Source organism: Hypanus sabinus, chromosome 3 (assembly GCF_030144855.1).
Source record: "Hypanus sabinus isolate sHypSab1 chromosome 3, sHypSab1.hap1, whole genome shotgun sequence".
NCBI classification, from domain to species: Eukaryota; Metazoa; Chordata; class Chondrichthyes; order Myliobatiformes; family Dasyatidae; genus Hypanus; species Hypanus sabinus.
Window position 1 is genome coordinate 57654469 of NC_082708.1, and position 19138 is coordinate 57673606.

General features: G+C 40.5%; 1 protein-coding gene across 1 annotated transcript in view; it reads right to left on the reverse strand.

The window, feature by feature from the left end:
* Nucleotides 1-19138, reverse strand: part of slc9a2 (solute carrier family 9 member 2) — a 99164-nt gene that overhangs the window by 17070 nt on the left and 62956 nt on the right. Inside the window, exons 7-10 of the mRNA XM_059964407.1 lie at nt 13459-13529; nt 10579-10740; nt 9113-9209; nt 4695-4817 (exon numbers count right to left, since the gene is read on the reverse strand). Of these exons, the coding sequence (XP_059820390.1) occupies nt 4695-4817; nt 9113-9209; nt 10579-10740; nt 13459-13529 (453 nt within the window). The remainder of the gene's footprint in view (nt 1-4694; nt 4818-9112; nt 9210-10578; nt 10741-13458; nt 13530-19138) is intronic.

A 19138-nucleotide genomic window follows, 5' to 3' on the forward strand; every position in this document is an offset into this window, starting at 1 on the left:
TACAGTGATGACTGATGCAAAATGCATACTGAGTTCACCGACCATTCCTTTGTTCCCCTTTACTATTTTCTCAATATTATTTTTGCATGATTGAATATCTACACTTCCCTCTCTTTTATTCCTTACATAGATGAAAAACTTTTGGTATCCTCTTATATATTATCAGCTAGCATACCTTCACATTTCATCTCTTCTTTCTTGTTGCTTATTTAATTGCCTCCTGTTAGTTTTTAAAAGCTTCCCAATCTTCTAGCATTCCACTATCTTTTGCTATATCGTGAAACACCCTGGTTAATATTTTTACTGCCATACAGTAGGTATTTTATTTTAGCAGTTCTGTAAGAGCAGTCTGTTCTGATTTTAGTATGACTGGTTTTGAGCAAAGGGGCTATGTTGTTCAACTTAAAAATATTGTGACAGCCAATCAGGATGGTGCAATTGGGAGAAGATCTCCTAGAGGACACTGGGTGGAGATGTTTTTGTGACAGACACTGGTGTGGGTTGAGGTCTTTGTTGGCCGGAGCAGACAGGAGGGAAGATGTCTGAAGATGCCATCCCTGTTGCGTAAGGTGCTTTGTGCAGATGAATGGTTCAAGGAGAAAGAACCAATACTCCCGTGGGGGAGCCATTGTGTTTGAGATGGATTTTGAGTGACATTCAGAAGATGGTGTGTGCTTTTACACAGACTGAGAGTCCAGCGCGCGAGTTAAAGACAACTTCAAGATGAGCTCCAACTTATGTGCCCATTAGACTGGGTAAACTGTAATGGGCCCTTTTTATATATTTTTTTCTTTTCTTTTTCCAAGTAACTGTTTGATAAAGCTGAAATTTGTAAATATACTTCCTTTATAATTGTATGCAACTTACAGTCTGTTATTTCTTGCTGACAGGTAATTATAAGTGGGCAGCATTTACACAGTATTCACTCAGATTGGGGTGCGGGGGGGTTGAAACATCTCAGCTCTCCTGGTCTGGTGGGACCCAAGTCATACTGACCCTAGATGTACAGAGTTTGAGAAAGGTGGTTTTCTCACTGCTGAGTCCATTGGCTTGTTAGCGAGGGGCCAACCAGCCATATTTCTATAGATGCTCGTTAAAAAGGGATTTCATTGTCAGGGCTGTCGTCCGTGATCTGATTCACTATTACTGTGCATTTGCAGTGTGAATTGATGAAGTGGTCTGTGTGCTTCAGCCTGTGCTCAAAAGTAGTGGTTGAGAAAGGAGAAAGATACTTGATTATGGACTCTGCAAAATTTAAGTTTTAATGCGATACAAAGAGATTGCCCTCGTCAAATGCTTGTATTCTGAACAAGGTGGATATCCACAACCCAGGCGATGATTAGAGTTTTAAATACCAATGATGCACCATCAAAAATTCTCGGAGACGTGAGGCGCAATGTAGGCTTTTATTGGCTGGAAGAAAGAACAAGCAGCAATTGACCACCACACTACATCCTGGAGACTGAGGCCGGGGCTCAGGCTCCAATTGCCTTTATACCGGGGTCAGTGGGAGGAGCCACAGGAGCAGTCAGCGGGGGTGGGGGGTGTTCAGACAGGTGTATGTAGTTCACCACAACCAATAAGGTATTAGGGAAAGTTACCCTTGCTGAATGGATTTTTGATCAATTGGCTGGTAAAGATGTTTTAGTTCATACTAGCAAGGACAAGTAAGGGAGTAGATCTGCCTAGTATGATTGGGGCACCTGGAGAAGCGGAGCCATAGGCTGTCCATACTTTTAGGGAAGGAGGGAGTGTAGGAAAGGGTGAAGAATTGAGATACAAGTTTCCATAGCTGAGGGTGGAGACTTTAAAGACAAGTTGCTCTTGTTTCTGTGGCGTGAGGGGAAGGAGTTGTCTGATGTGAAAGATCAAATGAATCCTTCGATGGTTAATTTAAATTCAGAGTTTGTTTTGACTAAATCCTCACTGGTTGATACGTGCAGAAGTATATTTGTAGAGAACCAAAGCTGTTATAGGCTGGGAGTGTGCTCTGGGCTCAAGCCCACACCTGATGGGAAAAAGAATATGAGGCTTGGGCTGAGCAGGTATCTCAGTTACTGGATGAATGGCTTCAAGAAGGAAGGACTAATACTCCCGTGGTAGGACCCATTTGTTCAAGATAGATTTTGAGCATCAATCTGGAAGGTGGTGAGTGCTTTCACGCAGACTGTTGTTACGAATGAGGAGCAGCTCTGATGGGCAGAAGGGTGCAAAGTCGCCCCCCCCCCCCCGAGAATCACAAAATCACTATTATTTCGGGTCTGATACCCAGGAAATGAGAGAGATAAACAGCTCATGTCAGTAATGAGAGAGAGACAACGCAGGGATACACAAAGGTGGAATGTCTCCTTCTAACAAAAGCGGAACGGAACCACTGATTACTGCTATTGTCTCTTGGAGAAGGAATTGTGTGTTGAGTACTGTTCTATTCATTGAAGCCCCTCAGAGGGCAACCAGAGTGGTCTGGTTGATGTGTTGCATCATCCCAACCTGAGTGACACCTGAGACCCCGTGAGTGGGGATAAAAGTAGGGTCTGGGGAAACGCCCCTCAGATGCACCAGGAGAGATGCTACAAGACCGCTGGGGGCTTGTGTGTGTGTCCACACTTGCCTGGGTGACAAGTCCTCCACGGAACAGTCTAGCTAAAAGACAGAGGGGTCATACGTGAATGGCCACAACAACAACGCATCGACGGATCAAGATCGTAAAAGGAAAGTCAGCAAGTTAATAGCTGTTACTCTCTCTCTCTCTCTCTCTCCCTTTCTCTCTCCAACAATTGCAACACAGTGATCAACAACTACCACAGCCTGCATGAACTGAACTGAACTTTATATTTCCATCGGACAATTCATTATCCCCTAGACAACAATAGAGCTTATTTCTTATTGATTATTATTATACCCACACTTTTAGGTTTAGTATTGATGTCATATATTATCTGTATATTTGCATTGATATTATTTTTATGTATTTTTACTAATAAATACTGTTAAAAACAGTATCATCAGACTTCAACAGATATTCCTATCTTTGCTGGTAAGATACCCAGTTACGGGGTTCGTAACATTGTGGATCCAGCGTGTGAGTTAAAGACAACTTCAAGATGAGCTCCAACTTAAGTGCACATTTGGACTCAGTTAACTGCAATGGGCCCTTTTTATTTTTTCTTATTTTCTTTTTCCTACTAACTGTTTAATAAAGCTGAAATTTGCAAATATACTTTCTTTATAATTGTATGTGGTGTACAATCTGGTATTTCTTACTGACGGGTAATTGCAAAAGGGCAGCATTTACACAGTATTCACTCAGATTAGCGTGTGGGTAGTTGAAACATCCTGGTTCTCCTGATCTGGTGGGACCCAAATCATATCAACTCTAGACATACGGAGCTCGAGAAAGGTGGCTTTCTCACCACTGAGTCCTTTGGCTTCTTAGCAAGGAGCTAACCAGCTGTGTTTCTGGGGATGCCCGGTAAAAAAGGGTTTCAATTGTATGCTTTCTTTAACTTTTATACTGTCTTTGATTTCAATTGTCAACCACAGCTGCTTTATCCTCCCTTCAGAACAGGGGTTTCCAATCTTTTTTATGCCATGGATTAATAGCATTAAATGAGGTGTCTATGAACCCCAGCTTGGAAACCCCTGCTTTCGTATGTTTCTTCTTCTTCTTCTTCTTTGGGATGAAATGAGCCTGCATCTTCCAATTTGGTTAACTCCTCTCTCGTGCTCCTGTAGTTACCTTTATTCATCTACTATACCAATACATCCAATTTTACTTCTCCCTCTCAAACTGCAGAATAAATTCTATTATATTGTGATCACTGCCTCCTAAAGGTTCCTTTCCCTTAAGATTGCTAATCAAATCTGAACCAGTACCACGCTAAATCCATAATTGACTTTTCCCTAGTGGGCTCAATCACTCGCTGCTCGAAAAAGCCAACTCTTCAGCATTCTACAAATTCTTTTTCTTGAAATCCAGCACCAGCCTAGTTTTCCCAATTCTACCTGCATAATGAAGTTCCCTTTGACCACTGTAACACAGTTCTTCCTACATGCCTTTTCCATCTCCTGTTGTAATTTGTACCCCACATCATGGCTACTATTCAAGGGCCTGAATATGACTCCAATCAGGGACTTCTTTCTTTGCAGTTTCTTAACTTTATCCATTAGGATTCTAATCTTATGATCTCGTGTCACTTCTTGTTAAGATTTCATTTTAGATGTTTTACCAAATGTACTATTTAACACTTCATGCCAGAATTGTAGTGTGTATAATATTGTGAAGATTATCCCATTTATTAAAAAAACTCCCTAGCACTGTTTCTTTTTAAATAATAGATGTTTGAAAGATTATATAAGTAACCAAAAGTATATTCATTGTTCCTTATACTGATTATCATAACACCCAATAATTTGCATTTATGAGAATGATAATTTTAAATATTGTTTTTTCAATGTCAAGACTAAAGTACTGTACAAAATACACTCAACACTGTGCAATTAACATGCATTTTGTACTTCCACTTATCAGGATTCATAATCATGGTAGAACCAACTAGGAAATTGTACCATTTAATTTCCACTTAAAGTCAAGTTCAAAAATAATTTCTAACTACCCAGGTTTTGCCACTATAGCCTGTTTGGCATTCAGTGCTGAATGAATAAACCATAATACAGCATTTTCAAGGACACACCTGCCTGCCTCTGGTTGTTTTCCGCATACTCTCCCGTAGGCTTCCATGTCGACGGATTAAGATTTCCTTAACCTGATTCTCATTGGCCTCTCTTGGTAGACTGTGCCGGTTGTACGATGGCGTCTGTAATTCAAAAATTTCAAGATACATAAATATCAATTAGTGCACAAAGACAAAATCTGGTATTAATTTTTGTTACAATTATGGGGCAGTAGGTTGAATACTTCATGTCCTTGGCAGTGCTCTTTCCTAAAATGTATTCAGAAAAAGGTAGGACTACTGATGCTTGAGATTAATGGCATAAATTGCTAAATCAGTTGCTGAGATGTTTATACACATTCAGTTGCAAGAGTCTAAAGAGCCATGCTAAGCAATTTATCTTTCATGATGATTTTTTTTAATGATACATGACAGCTGCAGAAAAATGTGCAATGCTCAACTTTGTATTTTTATAGTCTGTAACACCTAACACAGATGTAGTTCATGTTGTGGAATTACTAGAGTTGAAAAAACATTAACCTAGAAAATGGTTTCTTTTATTGACCACTAATCATAGGCAACTTGGTTTTACTTAGAGTAAGTAATCTCCAGGTGAAATCAAATTAGCTGTTCCTGTGTGAAACATCCTACTATGCAAGGCATTACATTAGCATGCAGATACTGGAAAAGAACAATGCACATAAAATGTTGGAGGAAATCAGCATGTCAGGCAGCATCTATGGTGAAGTATAAACAGTTGATGCTTTGGGCCAAGACCTTTCATCTGGACTCAGGGGTCTCAGCCCAGAATAACTGTTTACTATGCCGATCTTCACCTAAAACATCAGCAATTTTTTTTTCCTTCACAGGTGCTGCTCAGCCTTCTGAGCTCCCCCTACATTATTAAAATGTTTGTCCTGTTAGGAACCTTATGGGTCCTGTTTCCTGTATTTAAATCTCCTTAACACCTTTCCAAATGTTTATTTGGTCAAATTCACAGATTTTTTTATTCTTATGCAGAGGATTTAAATTGGCATTACCAAAATAAACTATTCTTTTTATTGCACACAATTTCTAGATAAACGTCTTTCAAAAAAAGAGTAGAACAGATTTCCAAGGAAAGCAAATGAAAGTATTGATAAGAAAATAATACTATAAGATATGGGAGCAAAAATAGGCCACTTGGCCCATTAAGTCTGCTCCATGGCTGATCCAGTTTTCCTCTCATCCCCATTTCCTGTCTGCTCCCTATATTTCTTTATGCCCTGACCAATCAAGAATCTATCAACCTCTGCCTTAAATATGCATAAAGACTTGGCCTCCACAGTTGCCTGTGACAAAGAATTCCACAGATTAACCACTCTCTGGTTAAAGAAATTTCTCCTCATCTCCATTCTAAATAATCACTCCTCTATTCTGAAGCTGTGTTTTCTGGTCTTAGACTCTCCCATCACAGGAAACGTCCTCTCCACATCCACCCAATCAAGGTCTTTCACCATTCAATAGGTTTCAATGAGGTCACACACTCATTCTGCTGAATCCTAATGAATACAGGTCCAAAGTCATCAAATGGTGTTAATACGACAAGTTATTCAATCCTGTAATCATTTTCATGAACGTGGATCCCTGAACATTAAGCTCCCAGCTATTACGTCTACAATATCACACATGCCAATCTGCAACTGTGCTATAAGTTCATCTACATTGACTTGATGCAAAATACTTACTGTGTTCACCCACCATTTCCTTGTCCCCCATTGCTACCTTTCCAGCATTGTGTTTCAGCTGTCTGGTATCCACTCTCACCTCTCTTCTACACTTTATGTATCTGAAGAAACTTTTGGTATCCTCTTTAATATTACTGGCTAGCTTACTTTCATATTCCATACTTACCTTTGTAATGGCCTTTTAGTTGCCTTCTGTTGGTTTTTAAAAGCTTCCCAATCCTCTAACTTCCCATTAATCTTCATTTCATTATGCACCCTCTCTTTGGCTTTTATGTTGGCTTTCACAACTCTTCTTAGTCACTGTTGAGTTATCTTGTCTCTAGAATACTTCTTCCTTTTTTGGAGGTATATATTCTGTGCCTTCCAAATTGTTTCCAGAAATTCCAGTCATTGCTGCTCTGCCATCATCCTTGCCAGGGTCCTTTTCCAATCAATTCTGACCAACTCCTTTCTCATGCCTCTGTAATTCCCCTTACTTCACCATAGTACTGATCCATCTGACTTCAGCTTCTCTTCAAACTTCAGGGGGAGTTTGATCATATTATGATCACCTGCCCTCCAAGGGTTCTTTTACCTTAAACTCTCTATCCACAATGATTCAATAACCTTCGACCCTATGTCATCTCTTTCTAATGATTTGCATTCATTTTTTTCCAACAGAGCAATGCCACCCCTTCTGCCTTCCCTTTTGATACAATGTGTATCCTTGGACATTAAGCTCCCAGCTGTTATGCCTACAATATCATACATGCCAATCTGCAACTGTGCTACAAGTTCATCTACATTGTTCTGTATACTGCATGCATTCAAACTGTAACACCTTCAGTCCTACTTTCACTCTTTTTGATTTAGTCTACATTTTATGCTGCAATTTATCCTGTTGAGTGCAATTTTGCCCTATCAAAAACCTCCTCTCACTACAAATTTCCTCTGTTTGTAAACCAGCTATCTCATCTTCAGCACTATTATCTGCTTTAACTACGATACTTCTTACTTTGAAATACACACAGCTCAGGATTCTAGTTGCACCATGCCCCAAAGTTTGATTCCTAATTTTGTCTGACATCTTACCAACAACTCTCCCTCCACAACCTCTCTATTAACTATTCTGGCACTCTGGTTCCCATCCCTCTGTAACTCTAGTCTAAATCCCTTCACAGAGCATTAACAAACCTTCCTACTAGGATATTAGTCCCCCTCCAGTTCAGGTGCAAATGTCCCATCTGGACAGGTCCCATCTTCCCTGGAAGAGGGCCTAATGATCCAAGAATCTTATGCCCCCCCTCTCCTACTACCAACCTCTTAGCCACATATTAAACAGTATATCCTTCCTAGTTCTGGTCTCATTAGCACGTGGCACAGGTAGCAATCCTGACATCACAACCTTAGAGGTCCTGCCCTTTAACTTAGCATCCAACTCATCTGGTTCATAGCGCTGACTAATGTCCCACATTTTCTAATGTGGGGCCTTTTCAACTGCTCACCTCAGACATGATGATTTTATTTCACTTTAAGTAATTTTTTCACCCTTAGGGCACTTACTATCAGCCAGGACCTTCTGAACAGAAAACATTTAGTGCTGTAGCTCTGGGAGTCTCATAATGAAGCTTGAGTTACTGACTTCATCATTGAATAACATCATACTTGTTTCAACAGCAGCAAACAAACTGCTGGAGGAGACCCTTTCAGTCAGGCCTGACAAAGGGTCTCGGCCAGAAACGTCGACAGTGCTTCTCCTTATAGATGCTGCCTGGCCTGCTGCGTTTCACCAGCATTTTGTGTGTGTTGCTGGAGGAGATTAGTGGGTCCAGCAACATCTGTGTGGGGAAGGGGATTGTCAGCGATTCTGGTCGAAACTATTGCCAGTCCTGATGCAGGGTTTTGAAACTGAAACTCCGACAATTCCGTGCCTGCCACAGATGCTGCTCAGCCTGCAGAGTTACTCCAACCGATATTTTTTTATTGCTCTATATTCCAGCATATTTAGTTTTTGCACGTCCAACATATTTGTTTCTATTTTACTAGTTTCAGGAATAAAAGTAGTTCCAGTCCATAGATGCTGCGCACATTTATGTCTGCAGTCTTATTAGATCTTGCGTTAAGTCTGTTCTCTGAATTGTTATTGGGTTCAAAACAGAAGAGGTTTAAAGTATTGAAAAACACTAATGAAACCTTTGCCAAAAGTCATGAGGTGAACTAAAAACTTTCAGGGAAAAGGTTTTAATTAAGTGTTGCAAAATGCATTGACAAAGTTTTCTAATTTAAAACAAAAGAACTAAATAATGCAAAAAATTCAACAAGTAGGGGAGTTATCACTCCCAGTTCATAAACCTTTACCACTCTAAAAGGACAAAAGGTTCTGACACCTACGTAAGCCCAGAATTCTGGACTAACAAAGAAATGTCCCTTTTATGAAATTTATCACAGAGAATAACTGTAGCAATGCCAGCCTGATCTACAACCTGTGAGCATCTTTTGGTATTGCAGAGGATTTCTTTAAGTAAAATTACCTGAAGTCAGAGCACAGAAGCAGTACAAGGAGTATGGCTCACTGTGAGAAACAATTCAAAGCGAGAACAATTACAAAATCAACTTTTAACAACTCTGGGAGTACTACAGGGAAGAAGTAGTGTATTATCTCAACATTCACAGGCCCAAATTATGTGAAGTTTTATTTGGTATTCAGCAGCCACCGTAGATTATTGAACCTACCCTCTGTCTCGTCCGATACAGATTTTTTGCTAGGATTTCTTTCATATTCTTCAGTTCTTCAGATGAGAGACTTCTAACTTCGTTAGGTTTTTTACCCCTGGAAATTCAGATAAAATAAAATCACAACCCAGTTAGTTTTGATATTTTACTTACAATCAAATAAAAAACCTCTCAAAACCTTATCTGAAAACATATATTGTTTATCAATCTATCAAGCAATTCACTGATGAGAGAAAAAGCAACTCTCAAAGAAAATTTTGTTCTTCACTGCATCACCACCGACAAAACTTTGGTGCAGTGTGCGTATGATATCACTGTATGACGTTTGATCAGAAGTGTATTGTACACACTTTCACATGGTGTAAGGAGTGGTAAATGAAAGCATATGACAAGCAAAGGGTGCTGGTGAAAGCTGAATGAAAATTAATAGTGACAATTTCATAATAAAATGAATCTAACCCAATTTTAAAAGATTCAAAAATCATATTCTTTCCTCTGCTCCAAAATTCCTACCCTTAAAATTCAGACTTAGTTAATTTGATGCATTGATCCAAAACTCATTTGAAACAATGCACTACTTGTACCTTACTTCCTCTAATGTCAGAACTGTTCTCAGTTCATGCACTTGGGAACACCCTTCAGCTCACACTTGACAGAACTAATTCCAGTTCTAGTTGTTTAGTTACAAATTTAGACTTAGCTCAAGAGTCGAGTGCACAAACACTGATCATCTCTGGGAGGGAAGTCACATGCTTCTTCATAAGCTATCATGAAGGGGACCAGGATGATAATGCTTAGTTGTTGGCAGGTAGGGTTAATATCTGGCTTTCAAGAGCACTTGTGAGTTTTGTTCTGGCTGGACTTGGTCCTTAAACTGTTGGAGAACAGTGCGGTAAGAACAGGTGCTGTTTCTCTCCCAGTAGGGATTAGTTTTTAGTTCCAAGTGCTGCTGTCACGTTTTGTCACCCTGCAACCTTATCCTTCAGTCTCTTTGAATTATGGAGGGCAGCATGTGTATAAATGTCTCTCTCCAGCAGAATTCATCAACACTCCAGTATTTCTACTGTTTTTTAATGTTTCTTAATTGTACATATGATTTTTTTGTGTTCTATCACTGAGCAGCAGTGAACCATCTGATTGGCCTGTCAGAGTTCTCTTTAGGAACTAGTTGACTTGACCAGCATTCCTGATCTGGCAATTGTTCACCATTGCACTTAAAAAAAAAGCACATTCAAGTTCAATGTCACTCAACATGTATATAGCTAAACAAAGCAATGTTTCTCTGGGACCAAGGTAGAAAACATAGTACATATGTACCATACACAACACATAAAATGACATAAACAGATATCAAAAATATTCTGTAGATGTACAAGTTGACATAAAGTGCATATAAGACTTGTAGTTAAAAATACAACAGTATATTTAACTTCTGATTTAACAGTGAAATTAAATATTTTACTTACAACAGGGAGGCAGATGACGACACCTTGCTGAGTTGACCTGATTCAGCCATTTCAATGGCCTGTTTCAATTCCAGTTTCTTATACAGAGCAACAATACTGTTCTTTGGTTCATTACCCCGAATCAAAAGCTTTCCCAGATAACTGCGATCAAACTTCCTGGCTCTAAAAATAAAGTCAGAGATCAAATGTATTAATGAGTGTACAAGGCACAGCGATTTACATTGTTTACCAGCAATGATGAGCTGATGCATTTTATATTTTACTAATGCTCAGGGCATCTTGGATTCCTTTCTTTCATGATACCACATGCACACCCTCTTTTCCATCCAGAAGGGACGGTTTTGAAGAAAGTTTGAGTAACAGTTTTTAGAGCAGAATGGTTCATGAACAAAAGTATCCTAATTACTATAACCACCCTTTTAAAATAACCCATATAAAATAGATTTATTGACCTCCCCTACCCAGCAGTCTGTGGTCTCCTGTAGCAGGGAGAACCAGCATTCATTGTAGGAACATGTTGCATACACAATGCAAGGCAAATCTCCAGAATCAACGAGACTAACCAAAATCTCAACAACATCACTGCTGAAAAAACTTTTGTGCAGTAAGTCTATGATGACTCTGTATGATATATTTGATCAGAAATGTATTGTGTACACCTCCACATAGTGCAGGGAGAACTTTCAATAAAACGACTACCGGTCCTGGAGCTCTGAGTGTTTGCCACACTAATTCATCATGGACTGTGAACCCAGACATGCTTTAGCACACTGTTGAGAAGGACAGGATGAAAAAAAAATTTCAAATTACCCAACGTCAAGGGCACTGAAAATGTTTTGAGCAACTGCACTTTTTGTTTCTGATGATAAGGCCAAACTCAGGCTGGAGGAGCAACACCTCACATTCTGTCTCAATAGACTCCAACATTCATTTCTCTAGCTTCCAGTAATTTCTAACACTTCCTTGCATTCCTTTTCTCCCATTCCTCATACTTGTTACCCCTTCTCTTTGGTGCACCTGCCCATCACCTTCATTGGGTTCCCCTCATCCTTCCCTTCCTTCTATGATCCACTGCCCTTTCCTAATAACATGTGAACGTCTAAACAGTGAAATATGCCATTTGTATCCATGACCAACGTGGTCCAAGGGTGTGCTCTGGGCAACCCACAGATGTCACAAGCATCCAGCACCAACCTAGCGTGCCCACAACTTACTAACCTTTTGAATCTGGGAGGTTGTCCACATGGTCACAGGGAGAACATAAACACTAAGTACAGACAGCGGCAAGAATTAAACCCTGATGGCTGGCACTAATTGTTACACTGACTGCTATGCCACCATGCCATTCTTGTTCTTCAGTCCTCTACCTCATCCACCTATCAGCTCCCAGCTTTTTATTTCATTCCCCACTCCCCCACCTACTCACCTTCCCCCTCATCTTTCACCCACCAGCTTGTATTCCTTCCCCTCTGTCAACGTCTTATTCTGACTTTACCCCCTTCCTTTTCAGTCTTTTTTTTAAATTTTTTTATTGTATTTCAAGTAGTTACAAAATAAACGTATGAAAAAAAATGTATATTACCCATCCCCCCTCCCCTTAACCCCTCTCCCCTAGCATCCCTATAGAAAAAAAAAAGAAGAAAGAAAGAAAGAGTGCCTGGATATTGGAAGATCCCCACTTGCTCCATAGAGTTCGTAATAACTTTAGTATATATATTTATTTATTTCCCCAAATAACCAATTATTTCAGTCTTGATGAAGGTCCTGGCCCAAAATGTCAATTTTTTATTCCTTTCCATAGATGCTCTCTGACCTACTGAGCTCCTCCAGCATCTTGTGTGCGTTGGTCAGGATTTATGGCATCGGCGGAGTCTCACGTCTATGATTAACTATTTACTTCTTTTACTTTGCAGTTCAAGTGAATTCTTTCTAGTAGTCAGTATTTTAAAAATAGCATACGTAGTTACATCTTAACGTAACTGGAAAGCTGCGCATCCTTTGACTATCATGTGGATAGTCCAGGCTACTTAAATGCTCGTTATTGACGTGAGCTTTCGCCCAATCGTTTCCTGAATTATGCCTTGCTCTCCTTCACTGTATGAGTTAATTAATTGCAGAATTAACTCTTAACACCATTTTGTCTAAGTGAATGCACCTCAACTCTGTTGTTGCAGCAAAACACAATGCTCTGGAACTCAGGCCAAAACACCAACTGCTCATTACCCTCCAGACCTGCTGAGTTACTCCACTATGTTGTAATGATCCAGAACTGTTGCCCCTTACGTTTCACTTATTGTCAACAGTGACTACTGAGAGCAAACATACAGGAATTGAACCATAGACTGAGAGAACATCTGTACTTGGACACATGTTCCTGAGGAAACTTATATGCTGTGCTGACTTCAGAACAGTGACTGGGATACTCATTTCGAGCAAAAGCACAGATTTTTGATACACATCTAACTGTTATAACACGCATATAAACCATAACTTCTTCTCGTGTATATTCCATAATACATCATCACATGATAGATGACGAGCAAGTCCATCAACTTTGTTTCTCCCACTCTCATATGCTCACATGGAAAAGTAAGTATTTGAAATAACCAGATGATTATTGATCTGGACATCAAGCATTTTTCTCCATAGATGCTACCTAACCTGCTGAGTTTTTACGCCACTTATTTTTGCTATTTCTTAGTAGCTGTAGTTTGGTTTTGCTTACCATGTACGGGTTAGCTTACTGCTTTTTCTCTTCAAGGAAAGCTAACTTTATATATATTGGACTAAAAAGTTACACATGTAAAATAATATTTTTTTTAAATTAATTCAGAGGCATTTAGCTTTTTACAAGTAACAAAAATGAGGCAATGTTCATACTTGTCTCTCAAGTAGTAGTGACTCCATTGTCCACAGACATCCTCAACTCCAGCCAACACATGGTCAAAAAGCTAGACATGGAAATGAGATTTAGAATTAAAATTCAATTTTTTCCCCCTGTGGGTCTTAGGTATTTAAAAGAAAACAACTGGATTAGTTTTGTGCTAGAATGAGCAAGATTACTGCAATACTGTGAATTGATTATAATGAGAAGATTGATATTTTCAAACTTAAAATAATAGTGGAGCCCTGAACTACATTGAATATTCCTTTATCTGCTCAAATCACTTCTATTGATTGAGGCACAGATGTGCAAAAGCTGACTTGACATTGAGGTTTCAGCTTATACTTTCTCAAGATAAAGGAAATTAATTGGTGTTTTTGCACACTTCCAGTATGGTTAATAACCGCCAGCATCTTATAACATTAAGAGTAAAATAACTACCTCTACCTTATTGACCCAAGAAGCAAATGGACATTGAGGGGAATTGATTGATACCTTGATTAAAGACGAGACTTTCAGGAAACCCTGACTGGATGAAGGGAAGTCAGAGGTGGAAGGGATTCAATTGTGTGCAGTCCAGTTGGCTGAAGGTTGCCAAGTAGTGAGAGAAGTGAAGGGTTGAAGACAGGCAAGGCTGCAGTTAGATAAAGTGATACAGTTGAAAGAGACTTCAGACAGATGAAAATGTGAGGCCACAGTGGGAACTAAACATGTGAACATGTACTTGAGGGATTGGAAATCAGGAAATATAGTGAAGATAGTGCAAATCATATGAACTACCCAAGAATGATCGAGTATGGAGATAAGTTGAATCGGGTAATGAATAAGGCAATTGGCTTGCTTGCCTTCCTAGGCTGAGACAGTGAGTAACAAAGTCAGGATATCACATTGTAACTTCATAAAACATTGTTCAGGTTGCATTTCCAGCGAGCATGTATACAGTTCCCATTACCCTAGTGCAGGAAAGATGTGGTAGCATTAGGAAGAGGGCAGAACACTTCTGCCAGGATGTTTCACGGCTTATGGGGCTGTAGCTGTAAGGAGAAAAAGAGGATAGTATGTGTTTATTCTCACTAGAACATATGAGAGACTGAAGGGTGAACTGAGAGATTTATAAAATTATGAGGGGCATACATAAGGCAGATGGTCAGAGTGGTTTCTCTAGGGTTCTGAGTCTAAAATTAGAGGGCATAGACTTGAAGACTTGAAGTCTGTGTCTGTGCTGAACAGAACAATGACACTATAGTGAAGTAATGGAAGAGTACCAATTCCTGCTGAGTTCGGACAGGAAGGTGCAGGCTGACCACTCCTCACTGCACATAAATTGCTCCTCCATGCAAAGAGTTAGGAGCACCAAGTTGCTGGGAGTGCACATAATGGATGATGTCAGCTGGTCCCACAACACCATCTCCTTAGTCAAGAATGCACTGCAGCATTTCCACATCCTGAGGAGACTGAGTAAAGGTGAAACACACAACCCCCACTACACCCCCCCCCCCATTCTAACCAATTTTTACAAGAACACCATTAAAAGTGTCCTGACCAGATGCATCATCGTCTGGTATGGGAATTGCAAGGCATCTGTCTAAAACACCCATCAAAGGATTGCAAGGACTGCTGTGAGTCATTGGAGTCTCTTCTGTCCATCCAAAATATCTACCAGGAGCACTACATACACAGGGCCCTTAGCATTGTCACTGATCCCTCCCAACTGTCCAACAATCTCTTTGACCCCCTACCAATAGGCTGGAAGTACTATGACAATACTGTTCAGATAGGAAACAACTTCTTCCCCCATGCCATGTACTCCCTTGTACTAGGCCTCATCACATACGAAGCATCAGTAGCATTATACTGTTTACTCTTTAAACTCGTGTCATAAATGCATCATATTATTTGTTCATTTATTACTGGTAATATCTTTATGTATTGTATGTGAATTATTTGTACTGTGTTGTACACCTTGGTCCCAGAGGAACGTGATTTCATTCAGCAGTATACACATGCATGGTTGAAAGACAATAAACTTGAACCATGTTATTGCGGAAAAGCCATTAAATTTGACAGAAAACAGTGGTCAAAGAAGGAAATGGAGTTGATGAGGTAGAACAGGTTTTCCAATGAAAAATCTGGAACAAACCTAAAGTTTTTCAGGTTACCTATTTGAGAATCCGAGCCAGAGAAACACGTGGGAACAGGTGCACAGAAATCGAAGAGGTGATGATGGTTAGGATAAATCACAGCAATGGGAGCTCAAAAAGGAACACCCATCAAGTCTAGGAATGGAGTACAGGAAATAGTGAGGTGGAGGATAAGTGCATGGCTAAGAGATTGGAGCAGGGGAGGGATTCAGATTTCTGGATCATTGAGACCTCTTTTGGGGCAGGCATGACCTGGGGTACAAAAAGGGCGTGTTGCACTTGAATCAGAGGGGGACCAATATCCTGGCGGGGAGGTTTGCTAAGGCTGTCAGAGTTGCTGGGGGGTGCAAACTGAACTGAAGAGACAGAGGAAGGGGCGGTTGGCTCACAAATAGAAAAAGCTTGTAGACCGTGTGAGAAGGAGATAAATAGGAGAAGCAGGTGATAGAGAAGGGATACGCTCAGACTGCTGGTTTGAGATGTATCTATTTTAATGCAAGGAGTATCATGAACAAAGCAGGTGAACTTAGAGTGTGGATCAGTAATTGGAGCTATGATATTGTGGCCATTACAGAGTCTAGGATGGTTCAGGGCCAGGAATGGCTACTTCAAGTGCCAGGCTTTATAAGTTTCAGAAAGGAAAGGGAGGGAGGCAAAAGAAGTGGGGTTGTGGCACTGCTGATCAGAGATAGTTTTACGGCTGCAGAAAAGGATGAAGTCATAGGGGGATTGTCTACTGAGTCTCTGTGGGTGGAAGTCAGTAACAGCAAGGGGTCAATAACTCTACCGGGTGTTTTTTTTTGTTGGTTTTTTTTATATAACAGACCACCCAATAATAACGAGGACACTGAGGAGCAGATAGGGAGAAAGATTCTGGAAAGATGCAGTAATAACAGGGTTGGCGTGATGGGAGATTTTAATTTCCCCAATATTGATTGGCATCTCCCTAGAGCGAGGGGTTTAAATGGGGTGGAGTTTGTTAGGTGTGTTCAGGAAGGTTTCCTGACACAATATATAGATAAACCTGCAAGAGGAGAGGCTGTACTTTATCTGGTATTGGGAAATGAACCTGGTCAGGTGACAGGTTTCTTAGTGAGAGGGCATTTTGGAGACAGTGATCACAATTCTATCTCTTTTACCATTGCATTGGAAACGGATAGGAACAGACAAGTTAGAAAAGTGTTTAATTGGAGGAAAGGGAAATATGAAGCTCTCAGGCAGGAACTTGGAAGCTTAAATTGGGAACAGATGTTTTCAGGGACATCTACGGCAGAAATGTGGCAAATGTTCAGGGAGTGTTTGCATGGTGTTCTGCATAGATACGTTCCAATAAGACAGAGAAAGAATGGTAGGGTACAGGAACTGTGGTGTGGTACAGGAACAGGCTGTTGAAAATCTAGTCAAGAAGAAAAGTTTACGAAAGTTTCAAAAAACTAGGTAATGATAGAGATCTAGAAAATTATATGGCTAGCAGGAAGGAGCATAAGAATGAAATTAGGAGAGCCCGAAGGAGCCATGAGTAAGCCTTGGCGAACAGGAATACGGAAAACTCCAAGGCATTCTACAAGTATGCAAAGAGCAAGCGGATAAGACACAAGAGGGCCAATGGAAGTGGAAAAGTGTGTATAGAACTGGAGGAGATAGTGGAGGTACTTAATGAATACTTTGCTTCAGTATTCACAATGGAAAAGAAACTTGGCGATTGTTGGGATGACCTACAACAGACTGAAAAGCTTGAGCTTATAGACCCTAAGAAAGAGGATGTGTTGGAACTTTTGGAAAGCAGCAAGTTGAATAACTCACCGGGACCAAACGAGATCTACCTCAGGCTACTGTGGGAGGTGAGAGAGGAGATTGCTGAGCCTCTGGTGATGATCTTTGCATCATCAATGGGGACAGGAGAGATTTTGGAGGATTGAAAGGTTGCAGATGCCGTTCCCTTATTCAAGAAATGGAGTAGAGATGGCCCAGGAAATTATCAACCAGTGAGTCTTACTTCAGTGGTTCATAAATTGATGGAGAAGATCCTGAGAGGCAGGATTTATGAACATTTGGAGAGGCATGATTAGGAATAGTCAGCATGGCTTTGTCAAAGGCAGGTCGTGCCTTACGAGCCTGATTGAATTTTTTGAGGATGTGACTAAACATATTGATGAAGGTAGATCAGTAGATGTAGTGTATATGGATTTCAGCATGGCATTTGATAAGATTGAGAAAGTAATGAGGCATGGGATCCAAGGGGACGTTGCTTTGTGGATCCAGAAATGTCTTTCCAACAGAAGGCAAAGACTGGTTGTAGACTGGTCATATTCTGCATAGAGGTTGGTGACCACTGGTGTGCCTCAGGGATCTGTTCTGGGACCCTTTATCTTAGTGATTTTTATAAATGACCTGGATGACGAAGTGGGGGGATGGGTTAGTAAATTTGCTGATGACACAAAGGTTCGGGGTGTTGTGGATAGTGTGGAGGGCTATCAGAGGTTACAGCAGGACATGAATAGGATGCAAAACTGGGCTGAGAAGTGGCACATGGAGTTCAACACCGATAAGCGTGAAGTGATTCATTTTGATAGGTCAAATATGATAGCAGAATATAGTATCAATGATAAGACACTTGGCAGTCTGGAGGATCAGAAGTATCTTGGGGTCTGTGTCCATAGGACACTCAAAGCTGCTGCATAGATCGATTGTCTGGTTAAGATAGCATACAGTGCCTTCTTCAGCTGTGGGATTGAGTTCAAGAGCCGAGAGGTAATACTGCAGCTATTTAGAACCCTGGTCAGACCCCACTTGGAGTACTGTGCTCAGTTCTGGTCACCTACTGCAGGAAGAATATGGAAACTATAGAAAGGGTATAGAGGAGATTTACAAGGATTGGCGAGTATGCCTTACAACAATAAGTTGAGTGAAGTTGGCCTTTTCTCCTTGGAGCAACGGAGGATGAGAGGTGACCTGATAGAGGTGTAGAAGATGATGAGAGGCATTGATCGTGTGGATAGTCAGAGGCTTTTTCCCAAGGCACAGTTCCCAGGCATTGATCGTGTGGGTAGTCAGAGGCTTTTTACCAGAGCACAGTCAGAACCTGAGAGGGCACAGTTTTAAGGTGCTTGGAAGTAGGTACAGAGGGGATGTCAAGGGCACATTTGGTGTTTTTTTTTACATAGAGAGTGGTGAGTGCATGGAATGGGCTGCGGGTGACTGTGGTGGATACAGATACAATAGGGTGTTTTATGAGGTTCTTGTCAGGTACATGAGCTTCAAAAAACAGAGGGCTATGGGCAACCCTAGGTAATTTCTAAAGTAAGTACATGTTCGACACAGCATTGTGAGCTGAAGGGCCTGTATTGTGCTGTAGATTTTCTATATTTCTAAGTCATATAGTCCAGGAGACAAAGCAAGAAAGGTGGAGCACACATGATGAAAGAGCTCAAAGTTCTAAGTTTGAAGTAAATTTATTATCAAAGTACATATATGTCACCATATACAACCCTGAGATTCATTTTCTTGTGGGCATAATCAGCAACTCCAATAATCA